This window comes from Myxine glutinosa, chromosome 3, assembly GCF_964187855.1.
Source record: "Myxine glutinosa chromosome 3, kmMyxGlut1.1, whole genome shotgun sequence".
NCBI lineage: Eukaryota > Metazoa > Chordata > Myxini > Myxiniformes > Myxinidae > Myxine > Myxine glutinosa.
In genome coordinates, this window is record NC_136263.1 from 73,026,303 (window position 1) to 73,046,033 (window position 19,731).

The following is a 19,731-nucleotide window of genomic DNA, read 5'->3' on the forward strand; positions in this document are numbered from 1 at the left end:
TTCATGTGAAGAGTGTATGCTAGAGATTTGCACAACATTTATTACCGTAGTAATTCAAGCTTTATAAAGCTATATTCATTAAAAAGCAGCAACAGTGAAAGAGTACTTGACATTTAAAATTTCAAAACATTTTAACGATGAAAACATACATTTAAAGACGTAAAAAGAAACTCGTGTAAACAAGCCACAATGCACTGACGCTCAAACGAACTACATATAATGTAGTTAGTTATATGGTATGAGTGGATGAGCTATTTTCAAAGAACTTTTACAAAAGAGAATATATAATATATGTGTATATATATATATATATATATATATATATATGTATATATTTATATACATATATAAATATATATATATATTAATACATGTTTTTATATGTATATGTATCTGTGTGTATATACATATGTGTGTGTGTATATGTGTGTCTATATATATATATATATATATATATATATATATATATATATATATATATATATATATATATATATATCTCTCTATATATATATCTCTATCTCTATATATAAAGGAGGAGTGTCTGTCTGTCTGTCTTGATGTCCGCTTATAACTCAAGAACTACACATCGGAGAAAAGTTTTAGACACAGATTCGGAATCAGCATAAAATCCCAGTGGTTCAGGCGACTTTTTATTTTAATATCAATGGTTTAAAAAACCGCGCCAGCTGCAATTCCATGGTGTAGTTTGTGGCGGCGCTATTGCCCCTTTCTGATCCCATGACACATTGCGGTTCCGATTCGCGATAAGGTCTATGCGCTATCACTGACACTTTTCCACCTTTTCCATACCTTTTAATCAGATTTACCTTATCGTCCATCGTAACCACATTACGCTTGGAAACACTAGCATTATCCTTCTTCGGACCCATGGCTAACACAGACAGAGTAAAGGAATACTGTACGTTGCCTCTGTTGTGAATGTGAAGCAGCGGTTGCGCGTACGTACAGTATACTGTACGTACATATTTATATATTTTTAATGTGCTTTTTATTGTATTTTTAATTGTTTTTTAGCTTCTTTTATTGTTAATTTATGTACTATTTTATTTATTTTAAATATATCTTTGAGGAAAACAAATGTTTTCACGTCCGTAGGAGTGACGTAAAGTCGCACATAATGACAAAATGCGCGCCATTTTTTTGCGCCAAGAACGAATAAACGGTTTTTTTTAAAGTTGAGATTTTATTCGAATTCAAATTTCATTAAATTCCAACTGTTGGAAACAATAATTATTTCAACTGTTGGAAATATTTTTTTGGTTAACCAACGACGGTCGATTTAATCTCGACCTTCCCCAAATGCGGAAGTGTGCAGCACTGCAGGAGCGCAGGTGAAACCCAGGAAATGCACGTTGGTGTTCACAGTGGAAATGCCCATGGACCGCATCGTGGTTAACGGCATCGTGGTTAATGGCATCGTGGTTAACGGCATCATGGTTAATGGCATCGTGGTTAACGGCATCGTGGTTAACGGCATTGCTACGAATTCCTTCTGGGAATCTGACCCAAGCCACAATCTCCCAAACCCATATCCGTGCAAGTCCTTCTCTTCCCAGACACGGTAATGACTAACGTACCCTCCGACCTCCCCTCATCCTGCTTCCAGGCCCTGGGCTCCTCTGGCTTTGCCGATTGTGAGAGTCCAAAGCTTTTTAGCTCCAGTCAGAGCTGACTCGGTGCTGCAAAGTCTGCCATTTCAATCGTTGTGGGACGGGTTGGGTGTTGTGGGACGGGTCGGGTGTTGTGGGACGGGTCGGGTGTTGTGGGATGGGTCGGGTGTTGTGGGACGGGTCGGGTGTTGTGGGACGGGTCGGGTGTTGTGGGACTGGTCGGGTATTGTGGGACGGGTCGGGTGTTGTGGGACGGGTCGGGTGTTGTGGGACGGGTCGGGTGTTGTGGGACGGGTCGGGTGTTGTGGGACGGGTCGGGTGTTGTGGGACTGGTCGGGTATTGTGGGTCGGGTCGGGTGTTGTGGGATGGGTCGGGTGTTGTGGGACGGGTCGGGTGTTGTGGGACGGGTCGGGTGTTGTGGGACTGGTCGGGTGTTGTGGGACGGGTCGGGTGTTGTGGGACGGGTCGGGTGTTGTGGGACTGGTCGGGTATTGTGGGACGGGTCGGGTATTGTGGGACGGGTCGGGTACTGTGGGACGGGTCAGGTACTGTGGGACGGGTCGGGTACGTGGGACGGGTCGGGTGTTGTGGGACGGGTCGGGTGTTGTGGGACGGGTCGGGTGTTGTGGGACGGGTCAGGTGTTGTGTGACGGGTCGGGTGTTGTGGGACTGGTCGGGTGTTGTGGGACTGGTCGGGTGTTGTGGGACGGGTCGGGTGTTGTGGGACGGGTCGGGTGTTGTGGGACTGGTCGGGTATTGTGGGACGGGTCGGGTATTGTGGGACGGGTCGGGTATTGTGGAACGGGTCGGGTACTGTGGGACGGATCGGGTACTGTGGGACGGGTCGGGTACTGTGGGACGGGTCGGGTACTGTGGGACGGGTCGGGTACTGTGGGACGGGTCAGGTACTGTGGGATGGGTCGGGTACTGTGGGACGGGTCGGGTACTGTGGGACGGGTCGGGTACTGTGGGACGGCTCGGGTACTGTGGGACAGGTCGGGTATTGTGGGACGGGTGATGTTGAAGCGATCGTCAGAACGATGTTGTATCGAGACCAGAATCCCGCTCGGTTGACAGTCACACTGCCAAAGATAGGCAAAAGTGTCCTCAAGGGGCGGCTGGGAAATCACACCTTCGGGTATGGACGTTCAACGGCTCCCAATCGACGAACCGCAAATTCCCACTCAAAATCCACGTTACACACACACACCAGATTAACGTCTGGATGGTTGTGAAAATGGTTGAAGCGAGGTGAAGAACCTGGAGCGATGCGAAATCAGGCGCGAGACAAAACGTCATGTAGGCAATGTACTGTGATATTGCTCTAAAATATACATGTTCTTTTCATCATATATTTGTCTTATTCTTATTCAACCCGGGCGAAGCCGGGTACCTCAGCTAGTATATATATATATATATATATATATATATATATATATATATATATATATATATATATATATATATATATATATATATATATATATAGATATATATATATAGATATAGATATAGATAGATAGATAGATATATATATATATATATATATATATATATATATATATATATATATATATATATATATATATATATATAGGAATATATATATATATATATATATATATACACATATATATATATACACAGACTTGGCATTTAATATGGAATATATATTTTTTCTTGACTTGGGTTTACTTTCTTAACTCAGTATATCAATCTGGTGAGTTTCTTTTACCCTTCGGTGATGTCTTTGTTGAAAGAACCATGTCACTGATTGTCTGTCGCAGCAAGAAGTCCACAACAGGATTATATCACAGGTGGCGGGACAAAATGTACGGACAGGTACATTTGATGATTGGCTTCACAGTCGGGTATATAAGGGTTGTTGCGTTCTGTATTGGTGGAAAACAACTGCTGCACGTCTCCAAAAGTTATTGCCGCTTCCTCTGGAGATGGTCCGTCAACTCGACAATGCTGTTTGTCATGGAGTGGTGGCTTTACGAAATTCCGGCATGAAACAGCGTGCTATTGCTCGGCAGTATGGCATCACTCAAGGTCAGGTGTCAAAGATCCTGAAACGAAATGCTCAGAGGGGTGTCCCTACTCCAATACCGAGGCCAGGACGTCCCCGCAGAACCACAAGGAGGGATGATCGCCAGCTGCACCGGTTAGTCCGCAATGGCCGTACCAAGTCAGATAATCGGCTTAGGGCTGAGTGGCAGCAAATGACAAACAGAAGGCTAGTCGACCAACGACTGGTTCAAGCAGGCTATCGTGCCAGGCGTCCCCTGATAAAGCCACGCCTGACCAGACAACACCCAGCGCTGATTGCAGTGGGCCAGAGAGCACCATCAATGGCAGCCAGGACACTGGAATCACGTGATCTTCAGTGACGAGTCTAGATTTCTGGTCTATCGTCAAGATGGCTGCGTCCGAGTGCGCAGACAAGTGCATGAAGCCTACAACAAAGATTGTATAGTGCCAAGAGTCCAAGCTGGAGGTGGTGGGGTGAACGTTTGGGCTGCTTTTCATGCAGGGGGCAAAACTGACCTGGTTGTTCTGAATGGAAACCTGAACCAGTTCAAGTACAGGGCCATTCTGGAAGAAACATTGCTTCCATTTGCTCGTGCAGCCTTTCGAGGAAACTTTGTCTTCCAAGATGACAATGCACGGCCTCATCGTGCTCGCATGATCCAACACTTTCTTGCTGACCATGGTGTAGAGCATATGGAGTGGCCTGCCATGTCCCTGGATATGAATCCGATAGAGAACTTGTGGGCAGAATTAACGCGTCAAATCGACTACTTGGACCAGCAGCCGACCTCTGTGCATGAATTGCAGCAGACTATTGTCACTGCATGGCAAGCGATTCCTGTCCAAACCTTGGCAAATCTCATGAACAGCATGCCTCGATGTGTACGTGCTCTCCTGAATGCTCGTGGGGATTACACGAAGTACTGAACTGTAATTTTACTGTCCGTAATCCCAGTCATAATTTAGCTTTTGTTTTTGTTAAAAAATTTTTTGGCTAATGTGCAAAATAAAGAGATACTTCTGAAAAACGCACAGAAGTTTAACATAGTACTGTCCATGAATTGAGTTCGATATCAGTTTACATCACTTTCAAGGATCAATTTATTTGCTTCGAAATGTCAAATGTGGTTTTTGTTTCTTTTAAAGGTCACATTAACAAAATCTAGAATAATTTCAATATAATTGCAATGAACTTTTGGTTCTAAGACATCTTGAAAAGTAAGTTCACCCCCTCAAAAAAAACATTCCATATTAAATGCCAAGTCTGTATATATACGAGCTGAATGCATCCGGCGTTGCCCGGGTTCTTTTTGAATGAATTTAATCTTCTGTACATCGGTCTGACGCGAGCCCAGTATCAGTTAGTGCTCAACGATTCCTTGTACCGCATTTCGTTCATTTACTACTATAATTCAGCTTTTACTTGCGGCCGTAGAAGATTGACTACTATAATTCAGCTTTTACTCACGGCCATAGAAGATTGACGACTATAATTCAGCTTTTACTCGTGGCCGTAGAAGATTGACTACTATAATTCAGCTTTTACTCGCGGCCGTAGAAGATTGACTACTATAATTCAGCTTTTACTTACGGCCGTAGAAGATTGACTACTATTATTCAGCTTTTACTCAAGGCCGTAGAAGATTGACTACTATAATTCAGTTTTTACTTGCGGCCGTAGAAGATTGACTACTATAATTCAGCTTTTACTTGTGGCCATAGAAGATTGACTACTATAATTCAGCTTTTACTTGCGGCCATAGAAGATTTACTACTATAATTCAGCTTTTACTTGTGGCCATAGAAGATTGACTACTATAATTCAGCTTTTACTTGCGGTCGTAGAAGATTGACTTCTATAATTCAACTTTTACTTGCGGCCATAGAAGATTGACTACTATAATTCAGCTTTCACTTGTGGCCGTAGAAGATTGACTACTATAATTCAGCTTTTACTCGCGGCCATAGAAGATTGACTACTGTAATTCAGCTTTTACTTGCAGCCGTAGAAGATTGACTACTATAATTCAGCTTTTACTTGCGGCCGTAGAAGATTGACTACTATAATTCAGCTTTTACTTGCGGCCGTAGAAGATTGACTACTATAATTCAGCTTTTACTTGCAGCCGTAGAAGATTGACTACGATAATACAGCTTTTACTTGTGGCCGTAGAAGATTGACTACTATAATTCAGCTTTTACTTGCGGCCATAGAAGATTGACTAATATAATTCAGCTTTTACTTGCGGCCGTAGAAGATTGACTACTATAATTCAGCTTTTACTTGCGGCCGTAGAAGATTGACTACTATAATTCAGCTTTTACTTGCGGCCATAGAAGATTGACTACTATAATTCAGCTCAGCTTTTAATTGCGAAATGGGCCCAGCCCGGGGGAGGTGGGCCTCGACCGGCCTCGCCACCTAGCCTATAACCTTCCCGGGGCCCGTCCCGACATTTTTTGTTGCAGAGGTTTCCTCCTATCTTTCACCATTCAGGAGATTAGTGCGTGCAGACAAACAAACAAAAACTTTCTTTTATATATACTAGGGCATGCCCGTACTATATCTATATCTAAAATTATATCCCCCCCCCTCTATTTACATGAAATGGTTTGGTCCAAAGCGAACGGCTTGCGAGTACGGTGACAATCCCCCCCCTCTATTTACATGAAATGGTTTGGTCCAAAGCGAACGGCTTGCGGAGTTTGGTAAAGAAATCGCCATAGCATGCACAAACGCGCAGGAAAGCGAAAGAATCGCAAATTAGTTTTAATTAGTTTTAAAACATCGTTTAACGCCAACATAGCGGCAACATAGTTTGCCAACGTGAAATAAATGAATACGCTCTCAAATGTGCCGTCCGAGGCAGAGTCTGTTCGCCACGTTCGGCACACGTGATAGCTCGCTGCTCTCTGATTGGTTGAATCGTTTTTTGGACATAGCTCGGTAACTACTTCTCCGATTAATATGAAACCTTGAAAAGGCACATCCTCGGGTCCCCAGCAATATACCTGGCAAGTTTAAAGTATATCGGACCCGTGGTTGTCGAGAAACAGCGGTCACAGACATACAGACATACAAACATACAAACATACAAACATACAAACATACAAACATACACACAGAGATTACTGGAATTATAGATAGATATATATATATATATATATATATATATAATAATAATAATAATAATAATATATAAAATATTATATATATATATTGTTGCGGATATGAGGACTGTATTTTTTTTATTGTGTGCTTTATTATTACTAGGACGTGCCCGTACGTGGGTGCCCGTTCGGAAAAACATTCCAAACCGCGTGGCAGTAACGACCACAGAACCCCCCCCTCTATTAACATGAAATGGTTTGGTCCATTCGCAAAGCCAAAGCGAACGACCACAGAACCCCCCCCCCCCCCCCCCCTCTATTTACATGAATGGTTTGGTCCATTCGCAAAGCCAAAGCGAACGGCGAACGGCTAAATCGCCATAGCTCGGTAACTACTTCTCCGATTAATATGAAACCTTGAAAAGGCACATCCTCAGGTCCCCAGCAATATACCTGGCAAGTTTCAAGTATATCGGACCCGTGGTTGTCGAGAAACAGCGGTCACAGACATACACACAGACATACAGAGATTACTGGAATTATAGATAGATTATTGTTTATTCTGTGCCTCCTGCCTCCGGAGTTGTGTAAAGGTCAAAGGGCGTCCCATAATTAGTCCAAAAGCATACACGTCAGCCAATCATAGAATACCCCTGTTCGATAGTTATATCTTATTATGTGTTTTAGGGTAAGGCTGTGTCTCCCATTAATTGAAATACTCCATTGCACCAGTGAAAGAGATAGATTCCCTTCATTCCCATTCCCAAAACCTCCATTTCCCCTTTCGTCATTGCCAGGCCTCGATCGCCATTGCCAATTACATCCCCTCCAATTGCCGCCATTGACCACGAGGCAGGGTTGGTGAAGAAAGGCGGGTCCCCACCTCGTCAGGGAGGGGAGGAGTGAGCCAGCCCCACTCGACCAACCATGAACAAGGGGTTTGGCTTGAGAGGGCGGAGAGAGAACGTTTGGGGGAGGTTCGAAAAGGTTGAGGGGCGGGGCCTATATAACCCGCCGGCGGGGCGTTCCCAAGTGCAGACGAGAGGGAGTCCAAGCAGTTGAGACAAGGAGGGAGAGACATGAGATGGGCTGAGAAAGGAGAGGAGCTTTTAAGAGAGTCGCAAAAAGGTCCAAGGCAGATGAGCTGAGAAGAGAGAGGGTCCAAGAAAGAGCTGAGTTGTGAGGTCCAACAAGCAGAGATCATCCAAGGAAGCACCAAGCCTGCTATTCGTCACCTTGCTCGCGAGCGGCAGCGTCTACAGCAGCAGCAGCAACAACGCTCGCCAGCCGCTAAGGGGCCTGGACGGCAGTTCGGAGCAGGGCCGCGAAGGAACGGCGGCTGCCCAACGTGCGGATCGTGCTGCCGGACCTAGTGGACTTTCCTCTCCTTCCAGCCAATTCCTGTCATCATTCCCCGTGTGAGTCGTCTTTGTTTGTTCTGTCCTGGGTAGGTAATTAAGCTTGTATAAGCTAAAGATTTCACTGTGTCACCTGCGTCTCATGTGCCTGTAAATAAACGTGACTGCTTTCTTCTTGCTTATATGTGTAAATAATAAACCCAGTTACTCTTCTGTACGTCTTCTTCCTCTTTGCATTCGGTCGCTTTAGAGTTTTCCATATTGAGCAGCTGCGGTGCGATACGGCCAACGTTTGGGGTTGAATCGGGTTAGTCGGGGAATAACTGTTCGGTCGCGGAGCCTCCGCTCGGCAAATATAACATCTTTAACCGCGTACCGTAACTATATATATATATATATATATATATATATATATATATATATATATATACGTATATTATATATATATATATATATATATATACATATATATATATATATATATATATATGTATATATATATACTCGTGTATATATATATATAGTTGGTGGTTTGCCATTGCCTTCCCAACAGTATGGACAAGGGATGAATTTGTTCACACACACACACACACACACACACACACACACACACACACACACACACACACACACACACACCACTGCTTTTTTTAAACAATTATCTCCCTTGGCATAACTAGCTGATCGTGATGTAAAAGCAGCCACATACTGATTACGTTCCATGACTATATCATATGTTCGCTGAACTTAATTTATGATGACATTTAACTCCTTAATCATGACTTTTTCATTACTCTTATTGGTGATCCATAGCCATCAAAGTATTTTTGAAGCCATATAGTTTCCTACAACTTCTAGTTATTGTTAACTTTTCTATTAATTACTTCCGATGCTTCTATTAACTCCTCTTGCAAAGAAGTCACTTACGCTTGCAGGCCTTGCGGTTGTCCATGGCCCGGTTGAGATCACGATAGTATCCCTCCTTGCAGTAATGGCAGTGACGGCCAGCAGTGTTGTGTCGGCAGTTGAGGCAGATGCCTCCACTTTTTCTTCCTGACAGCTTGTACAGTTCCATGTTGAAACGGCATTTCCGAGCATGCAAGTTGCAGCTGCAAGCTAGAGTGGGAGTTGGAAGAAGCAAGAAATCAGAAATTAACTGAAGAATAAAGTATGACCATGTACCACCAACAACTTCAATTGGCAACCAAGATCATTGTATCGTTACTAGCATTGAGATTCCCGCCATCTCGCAACTTCGGTGGGCAATTTAAAGTGCTAATATTTCCACAAAGTGATACTTTTTTGTGGGACACAATGTACACTTGAAAAGAATTAGGATATACTGTAACCATATTTGGCCTTGCTGGACCACACTGTAAGGTTTTTGTGATGTAAAATGCCAAGGGCCAAATTTAAGAAAGGTGTTTAATGAGTGTCTTCCTGACACACGCCTAATCCTTAAAATCCTTAAACGTTGAGAAAAACATGAAAAACATCTTTGTAGGCGCACAGCTAATTACCCGTTTAAACATCAATTTACGAAGGGACATTAACATCCGTTTAGTTGTGCGCGTCTAAAAAGCCGATTGGCATGTGAACACTGAACATACAACATATCTCCAACATACGATTGAAATGATGCACTTGCATAGAATCAAAGAGCTACCTGGACAATTGTTGGAGGGGATTCAGCGCATTGTTCTTCATCGTAATCCAGGTCATCTTGCATTAGATTCAGCAGCCAACAAAATAATTCATTCAAGAGATCCATCCCTCCGAGATTATCCATCCCTCCTTCCTTCCACTCATCCATACCTCCTTTCACTCATCCATCCCTCCTTCCACTCATCCATACCTCCTTCCACTCATTCATCCCTCCTTCCACTCATCCATCCCTCCTACTCATCCATCCCTCCTTTCCCATATTCATCCCTCCAATGACCAATCATTGTTCATGGAATACAAAATCTGGAATGTGTACAATCTCTGTATCCGAGCTATGGTTCCCACATGTTTGCCACTCCGGGTAATCTGAATTGAAGTGATCGATGATTGTTATTGAAACATCTATCATGTTTTATGTTTGGGTTGTACACATAGTATTAAATTAATTAATGCCTATCTAATTATTTGGTATGCAGATCTGGTGACATTTTGCCACTCTTTCCATACCCTAAAATGGGCCGAATTTACGAAAGGCGTTTAGTGAGTGTCTTGCTAACCCACGCCTAACACTTAAACACTGACAAAACCATATTTGTTCGTGCAGAGCTAATTACCCGTTTAAACAGCTATTTACGAAGGGAGACTAACATCCGTTTAGCCGTGCGGGATAAACAGCAAAACAGCCATTTAGTTATGCACGCCTAAGGTATGATTCGTTCCTTTTAATCGTTTATTTTGTGTTCAGAGCAAAATATAGGAGGTTACCAAACCAAGTAACCTCAGTGACTCCGCATTGGCCTCGTCATACAACAAGTTCAAGTTTTAGTTTGTGTATTCCAACGGTGGCAGCATGTCGGTGGAAAAAAGAGGGGACAATTTTTCATTCGAGCAACGAATGGGTTTAGTCAAGGTAATGAAGGTTCACCAAGGAACAATCCAAGACAAGATAATTGACATATGGATGCAAATAAGAAAAAGCAGCTTGCATGGGAATGGATTTCAAAAAGGATGGCTGCCCATTTTCCAGAGTGCACAACATCCTCTGCCAGGGAACTCCGAGAACTGCCGAGGAGGATGAAGATGAAGATGAAGATGAAGGCAAAGGCACTGACTAGTGAGAAGAAACTGGGCATGCAAAAAACAGGAGGTGGGGAAGCTACGATCTGGATTCGGACCTGAACCAAAATCTAATCAGCTTGTTCTTGTCACCTAACCAACTCATCCAACCAAGTTTACTCAGAACTCGTCCATAACTTTTTTTAAATATCATGTTATATTTCGCTTTTCGCCCTGTCAATGGTGAAGAATCACATAAAAATTAAATAATTCTCGTATCCGAATCCACATTCAAATCTTCACCAAAACCAGATCGATTAGTCCTTGTCACACACACAACCTGTCCAACAAGTTTCGTCGAAATCGATCCATAACTTTTTGAAATATCCTGCTATGTATCGTTTTTGGCCTGTCTCCCAATGGTGAAAAGTCACTTACAAAATTAAATAATTATCATATCCGAATCCATATTCAAATCTTCACCAAAATCGAATCGTCCTTGTCAGACACCCAACCGGTCCACCAAGTTTCGTCCAAATCCGTCCACACCTTTTTGAGATATCCTGCTATGTATCGTTTTGGCCCGATCTCCAAATGGTGAAGAATCACTTGAAAATTTCGACAAGCCAGATCCGGATCCGGATATCAACCAAAATCTAATCATTTTGTCCTTGTCACATACCCAACCTCTCCGAAAAATTTCGTCCCAATGCGTCCTCAACTTTATGAGATAACCTGTTCACAATCAAACAGACAGACAGACATGGGTGAAAACACAACCTCCATCCACCTTCGGTGGCGGAGGTAAATATGTAAAGCACTTCCCATCTTAACATTTTTTTTCAATTTAAAATACAATTTATTATACTATAAAGCTGAAATTGGACAGCACAGTACCTATCTGAAAATATTCACTCAGGGTTATGACAATTTCCTGAAATATTTTGTTGGTGTTCTCCTTTTCTCTTTACAAGTGGTGATGTCAAATGATGAAAGGTCGTTGAAATAATATTGAAATCGTTAAAAAAAAGTCGTTTTCATTCAAATGAAAGTCGTAAAAAGAATCCACAAATTATTATATCGTTAATATCACAAATAAAACTTTGTTATATGTAGAAAGCTTAAAAGTAGTAAAATCATTCATTTTCACATTCCCACCAAGTACTTGAACATCACAAATTTGAATGTCAACTTGCAGTAATGAAATTTCAATCGCATTTGCTTGAATAAAGGTCAAAAGTGTGCAGCGATTCACTTTCATATCTCCATCAAAAACGTTATGAATGTCATAAAGAGAAACATAAAGGAAATTTCTCATTTAGCTGTGTTACTGATCTTGCTTGACCTTCATTCCTCATTTAAATTTCCATTATACTTTGCAACATCCATAGTTGCCTTACGTCTCGTCTGGTTATTGTTCCCATTGGTGCGCTGTTCCAGCATCGCTCTTGTGAAAGGCTCAATCATTCTGCTCATTTTCAAAAAGTAATGAAAAGCCTGGCAGCATTCTGAGACTGAGAGACCTGACCTGTATTCTTCTCTTTCACTAAAGGACTAATCAACAAGCATTGATTTTGCCCTTTGACAGGCATTAACTGTTCTATGGATTGGTTCTGCAATGACTGGCTTTTTCTGACATTAAATAGTTTATTCCATTTCATGTATGGCATCTACACTCTGCTCCAGTCTGGTTGTTTGTCCGTTCATGGGTGGGGCTTCACTCGTTGAGGGAGGGGTTACACCCGTTCTGGGAGGGGCTTCAAAAGCAAATCTCCACCATTTTGTTTTCTCCACATAACTCTGAGGCTCTCTCGGCCTCTGGTGTCCATTTTCAGACTGAATCAACACGTCTTCTATCATAACAAGTTATCTTTTGAAGAAACAAAGGTACATTTTGATTACAACTCATGCAAAGGAAACATTGCAATGCATGTTTCGGTCACAGAGATCGCAGCAGCGGTCTATTATACACTGCCCAAAGAAGATGCGTTTTCATAATGCAGAGGAAATAAATAAACACAGAGGGGAAATTGCTGAGAGATTTTTTTTAGTTCTTATTTTAGAAGTTATGTGCACGTACATTTTGAAGAAGATTATTTGAAATCTTTAATTTGAAAATGTCCTTTTGTATGCTGTAACGAAAAGAGTAATTTTGTTTTTCGCTGGAGAGAAGGACGTCTATCCCTGTGGGTTTCCCACGGATGCCCCACTAGTCTACACTATAATACTCTCCTCCAGTCTGTCTGCCAGTCCTTTCGGGTGGGGCTTCCCCTATTCATGGAGGAGCTTCACCCGTTCGTTCAGGGAGGGACTACACACGTTCAGTGAGAGGCTTCAAAAACAAATCTCACCCATTTTGTTTGCTTCGCATAGTTCTGGAGGCCTCATAAGCCTCATTTGTAAGGCTCGCGCTTTCTGACTCTCTCACGGATTTATCTCAACTCTAATTCACCATCTGATTTCATTTTTCAAAGTCGCTAAGATGGTTTAAGACTCGGTTGCAAAGAACGGGAAGAAAATTGTACGAAAGTTAGCATTTTAAGTCAAAAATGCATTTTAAATGCAATGAAGGCCTGTAATATAAAGTCCATTCAGAGTCCCTCACAGCTTTTCTCTACTCTAATTCACCATCTGATTTCATTTTTTGTAGTCGCTAAGATGGTTTAAGACTCCGTTGCAGCAAAATGTGAGGAAATTGTACGAATATTAACGTTTTATTGGCAAAAATGCATTCTAATATCCGTCGTTAATGTATCTGGTCGGATGTGATATGGGGATGGGGAGAGGAGGTGAGGAGTAAGGAGGCAGAGGCGAGGCGGGTGGGGGGGGGGGCAGGGGCGGATCAAGGGGGGGTTCAATGGGTGCACGTGAACCCCCACCCCCCACCACATCCGCCCCTACATTTTTTTTACCTCCGCCAACCAGAATGGACAGAGGTTGTTTTCACCGCTGTCAGTTTGTTTGCGTGCAGGATATCTCAAAAGGTTAGATGGATTTCGATGAAAACTGGTAAGCAGGAAGAGTGTGTGACAAAGACGAATTGATTTGAATTTTGTGAAAATCCGAATCCGGATCCGGATACGAGAATTATTAATTTACTAAATGATCAGATCAGATCAGATCTCGCGAGATCTTGGAGACGGCGGCAGGGATTTTCGAAGCTCCACACGGTCTCCACGTTTTTCGAAGTTAAGTCTGTTCACAATTGTATTTTGTCGAAACTGTATTTATCTTTCGGTGTGTGAAGTTATTGTGTGCAACTTTGGTTGTTTCTCGGTGTTTATCTTTCATAAATTGATCGTCTGTTTGCCGTGTCGCGAGCAAGGCCTTGTACAGTGTGCACTGTACAACCTTGAGGCTTTGTTTTTCTCTCAGTGGTCCGTCGTTTGTGATCCAATAACTTTCGTTCTCTGTATTCCCAGTCTTTTCACCCATAGCCTACTTCCTTGTGTAAATCTCAACTCAAAAAAAAAAAACAAAAAAAACATTTCCTTCTCTGTTCTCATTCGTTTATTCATTCTTATTCGTTCGTTCGTTCTTCGACCACATGTTTCTCCCCCATTTCCCCAGATAGTTTTCACTCATTAACCTTCAATGTTTACACTTTCCCCTCAAGTTATGTATTCCGTCATATTTTATAACACCTTTTTCTTCTTCTTCTTTAAAAGGCTGCTTTCGACTTGCTCACCAAATCAATTCATCCCAAAAAAAATATCCATCTCCTATAGTGCCTTTGTTCTACATTCCCTAAACTCTCCTGCACTCCATCCTCCATCCAGCGTCCTAAAACGTATTTTTAACTCGAAGGTCACAAGAAACTCATTTTGCAATAAATGTTCGTTTCCCATAAATCGTACACTTTCAAAAATCCAATCTCACCCCTCCCCTCCAAATCTTCCCCATAACCCCTCCCCTCCAAATCTTCCCCATCACCCCTCCCCTCCAAATCTTCCCCATCACCCATCCCTTTCAAATCTCCCCCCTTGCCCCCTCCCTCCTAAACTACCCCCTCACCCCTCCCCGCCAAGACGCCCCCTCGCCCCTCCCCTCCTAGACTCCTGCCTCACCCCTCCCCTCCAAATCTCCCCCATATCCCATCCCTTTCAAATCCCTCCCCTTGTCCCTTCCCTCCCAAACTCCCCCCTCACCCCTCCCCTTCAAATCTCCCCACCCTCATTGCTTCTCAATTTCCCCCCGCTCACTCCCCCTCCTCAAAGCGTCCTCCCCGCTTCTTCCCCCTTCAAACTCTCACCTCCATCTCCCCCAACCTTCTGCCTCGCTCTTCCCCCTCCTCAAATAACACCTCATTGTGGCTCACCCAATCACCATCAAACCTTTTGTCCGCCCCATCCTTCCCTTTCTCCGAGCTATTCTGAAATCTCTGACACACCTTCAACAGCTCTCCCTACCTCTTCCACCTCTTCCACATCTTACCCTACCCCTCCTCCCCCCTGTTCTGTATCTGATGCTCCCCCTTCCTCTTCATTAACGGTATGGACCTCAAACATCCGGGGCCTTCGTTCAAACTTAACCGATCTCTCCATACAGGTTGCTTCTGTCAAACCAGACGTGATCTGCTTAACAGAAACTTTCCTCCTTTATGATGTCTCTGATTCCATAGTATCTCTCCCGGGCTACTCCCTCCTCCGGTATGATAGACCTGAGCCTCGTCCTGGAGGCGGGGTTGCTATCTTTATCAAAAACTCTCTTCCTCACTCGCCCTGCACTGCACTCTCTCCACCTCACCCCCAGGAATACCTCTGGCTACGGCTTCCCCTTCGCTCCCACCTCTTGTTCATATGTGTGTTGTACCGTCCACCAAACAGTGATGACTCCATCTACATCTCGCTGTCTGATGATATGGACCAACTTCTATCTACTCATCCCAACTCTCTCTTCCTCATATGTGGTGATTTCAACTGTCATCATGCCAGTTGGCTGGGTGTGGGTACCTCTCTCACCAGCCATGGCTCCTCAGCAAAGGACTTCTGCGACTCACTGGGACTGACACAATCTGTCAATTTCCCGACCCGGATCTCAGTCAACGGAACATCTTCTCTTCTGGACTTGGTTATGACTAACTTCCCTGAAAATGTCTGCTGCTCTTCTTCTGCTCCGATCGGAACATCTGATCATGTCCTTGTTAAAGTGGACATCTCTCTGACCATCCTCAGGGAGCCTGCTCAGCGTCGACGAGTCTGGCATTTCACTCAGGCCAACTGGCACGGTCTTCAAGCAGCCATCAATCATCTGGACTGGTCTCCCATCTCTACCACCTCTGACATCAACTCATCCTGGGAATTCTTCCAAAGTAAATTGCTCTCTCTCATGCACAGATTTATCCCATCTCGTCTTCAGTTGTCATACCCTTCCTCCCGTCCATGGTACACGGAATCTTGTGGTGAGGCTGTTGCCCAGAAACAACTTGCCTTCGTCTCCTGGAAAGCAAATCCAACGGAAGGAAATCTCATTTCCTTTCACAAAGCCCGAAACAAGTGTGTGTCCACCCTCAGGAGAGCCAGGAAACAATATCTCTCCGTTCTCAAGACCGAACTCTCTTATCTGTCTCCCTCTTCCAAATCCTGGTGGCGTCTGGTCAAATCCGTTTCTGGTGTTTGTTCCCCCTCCATCCCCTCCCTTACCTCAAACGGCTACACAGCTGACTCCGCACGTGAAAAAGCTGAATGCCTCAACTCTGTGTTTGCCTCTAAATCTTGTGTCCCAAACCCATCCCTCTCTGTACCCACCATACCCTGCTGCTCCTGGACTCCGTGTCCTTTCCTCCTGACAAGGTGGAAAAGTTTCTGTCAACCCTCGACTCTGATTCTGCAACTGGACCCGACGGCATCAGCCCACGGGTCCTAAAATCCTGCTCTGCTGCTCTATCTCACCCTCTCTCTGTTCTCTTCACCCTCTCTTTTGCTCAAGGTCAACTGCCATCTGCTTGGAAATCAGCCAACATCACCGCTTTGCACAAAAAAGGTGCAAAAACAGATCCTAGCAACTACAGACCAATCAGCCTTCTCCCAATTATCAGCAAAGTCATGGAATCCATCATTGCTTCTGATATGAAATATTTCCTCTTCTCCAATGGCTTGATCTCTGATCATCAATTTGGTTTCAGACCAGGTCACTCTACTCTGGACATGCTGCTTCTGCTGTCTCAACAATGGATGGAGGTCCTCAATGCCAAACAGGAAATTAGAGCTGTCTCCCTCGACATATCACGTGCCTTCGACACGGTCTGGCACCCCGCTCTGCTCACCAAACTCTCCTCCTTTGGTATCCATGGAAATCTCCACGCATGGCTGGCGGACTTCCTCTCTAGTCGTCGTCAACGTGTGGCCCTGAATGGGTTTCTCTCATCTCCTCTTCCTGTTCAGGCTGGAGTTCCCCAAGGCAGTGTTCTGGGCCCCGTGCTTTTTCTGGTCTTCATCAATGATCTCTCTGACTCTCTCGAAAATCCTCTCTATCTCTTTGCTGATGACTCCACTCTCTGCCGCTCCATTCCTCTTCCCTCAGATCGGCAGTCTGCTGCCTCCTCACTCTCTGAAGACCTGGACAAAATCACAGACTGGTCAAACAAGTGGAACATGTCTTTCAATCCTGACAAATCTCACACTCTTACTATGTCTCTCCGAAAAGATCGACTGGACAACCCTCCCATCTACTTTCTCAACAATCCTCTCCAAGAAGTTCTGTCGCTCAAGATTTTGGGTCTCACTATCTGCCATGATCTTTCTTGGGAAAACCACATTTCCAAGCTGGCCTCCAAAGCCAGTCGCCGACTGGGCATCCTCCGTCGTGCGAAGTCCTTCCTCGGCACACCTGAGCTCCTCACCACATACAAGGCTTTCATCCGCAGCTCAATGGAATACTGTTCTCCCCTATGGGCCGGTGCTCCTGCCTCACACCTAGCTCGGCTTCACGCTGTTGAAACCAAAGCTTTCAGAATTATTGGAATCTCCCGCGATGAAGCTATCTCTGAGGGCCTTTCACTCACTCACCGCAGGCAGGTAGGTGGTCTTTCTGTCTTCTACCGACTCCTCTCCGGCCTTGCACCCCCAGCTCTCTCTGTGCTCTGTCCCCCAAATATTCCTACAGGTCGCACAAGATCTGCCAGCAACCCTCTGATGGTTAAACTGCCGAAATCTCGGCTCTCCGCTCACCTTCACTCTTTCATTCCTCTTTTCTCCCGCCTCTGGAACAAACTCCCTCACTCCCTTCAATCCCACTCCTCCCTCCAGGTCTTTAAAACAGCTGTTCACCACCATCTCTTATCTTCCCCCATCCAAAACCTTGATCTTTTCTACCCCCGCTAATTCACCCCAGATCCACCTTGTTTGAAATTCCAACTTCTTTCCTGGAAGTCCTGGCAGTGTCCATATGTTTTATACCTCTCCCACTGCCCCCTTCCCACGCCCCCCCCCCCCCCCCCCCCAAAGCCCTCGCCCTCTCTCAGATCTCTCGATGTCTCCATGTCTCTCGGTCCCTGCTCTCAAATGTTGTGTTTGTGTCCTTCCCCCTCTCTCCCCATCTTGTCTACCGCTCCCTATGTTATATGTTTTATGTGTCGGTTTGTCTTTCTGTGTGATTAATGTTCGCTCTTTCACGAGCCTCGATATTGTATACAAAAAAAAAGAAAAAAAAAAGTGATTCTTTGCCATTGAGAGCTACCGCAACAACGATGTATCGCACGATATTTCAAAATATTGTGGATGGATTCGGTCAAATCTTGGTGGGCAGGCCCAATGTGTGACAAGGAAGAATCGATTCGATTTTGATGATGATCCGAATATGGATCCAGATATGAGAATTTTTACAGTGATTCTTCGCTATTGTGAGATCGGGCAACAATGATATATCGCACGATATTTCAAAAAGTTATGGACGGATTTGGACGAAACATTGTTGACATGTTGGGTTTGTGACAAGGACAAATCGATTAGATTTTGGTGAATATCCGGATCAGGATCCAGATACGATGATTATTTAATTTTATAATTGATTATTATATATTATTCACCATTGCGTGATCGGGCTAAAAGCGATATATAGCATGTTATCTCAAAAAGTGGTGGACGTTTTATAACTAAACTTCGTGGATGAGTTGGTTAGGCGACAATAAGAAGCCGATTAGATTTTGGTTCAGGTCCGAATCCAGATACGGCCTATCAGTGGGATACAAACATAACCTGTTCAACCTGGTGGAGGTTTTTTGGGGGTTTTTTTGTATACAAGATCGAGGCTCGTGTAGGAGCCAACATCAATGTTGATCTGGGGTGTTTTAACGGGGGTAGAAAAGATCAAGGTTTTGGATGGGGGAAGATAAGAGATGATGGTGAACAGCTGTTTTAAAGACCTGGAGGGAGGAGTGGGATTGAAGAGAGTGAGGGAGTTTGTTCCAGAGGCGGGAGAAAAGAGGAATGAAGGAGCGAAGGTGAGCAGAGAGTCTTGATTTTGGCAGTTTCACCATAAGAGGGTTGCAGGCAGATCATGTGCGACCTGTATGAATATTTGGGGGACAGAGCACAGAGAGAGCTGGGGGAGCAAGGCCGGAGAGGAGTCGGTAGAAGTCAGAAAGACCACCAACCTGCCTGCGGTGAGTGAGTGAAAGGCCCTTGGAGTTAGCTTCATCGCGGGAGATTCCAATGATTCTGAACGCTTTGGTTTCAACAGCGTGAAGCCGAGCTAGGCGTGAGGCAGGAGCACCAGCCCAGAGGGGAGAGCAGTATTCCATTGAGCTGCGGATGAAAGCCTTGTACGTGGTGAGGAGCTCAGGTGTGCCAAGGAAGGACTTCGCACGACGGAGGATGCCCAGTCGGCGACTGGCTTTGGAGGCCAGATTTGGAATGTGGTTTTCCCAAGAAAG

The 19,731-nt window shown here is 44.2% G+C and overlaps 1 protein-coding gene across 1 annotated transcript in view; it reads right to left on the bottom strand.

Annotated features, from left to right (window-relative positions):
- The window catches only part of LOC137423456 (netrin-1), a 184,551-nt gene that overhangs the window by 80,218 nt on the left and 84,602 nt on the right, over positions 1–19,731 (bottom strand). The window contains exon 3 of the mRNA XM_068110653.2: positions 9,066–9,254. Within this exon, the coding sequence (XP_067966754.2) occupies positions 9,066–9,254 (189 nt within the window). The remainder of the gene's footprint in view (positions 1–9,065; positions 9,255–19,731) is intronic.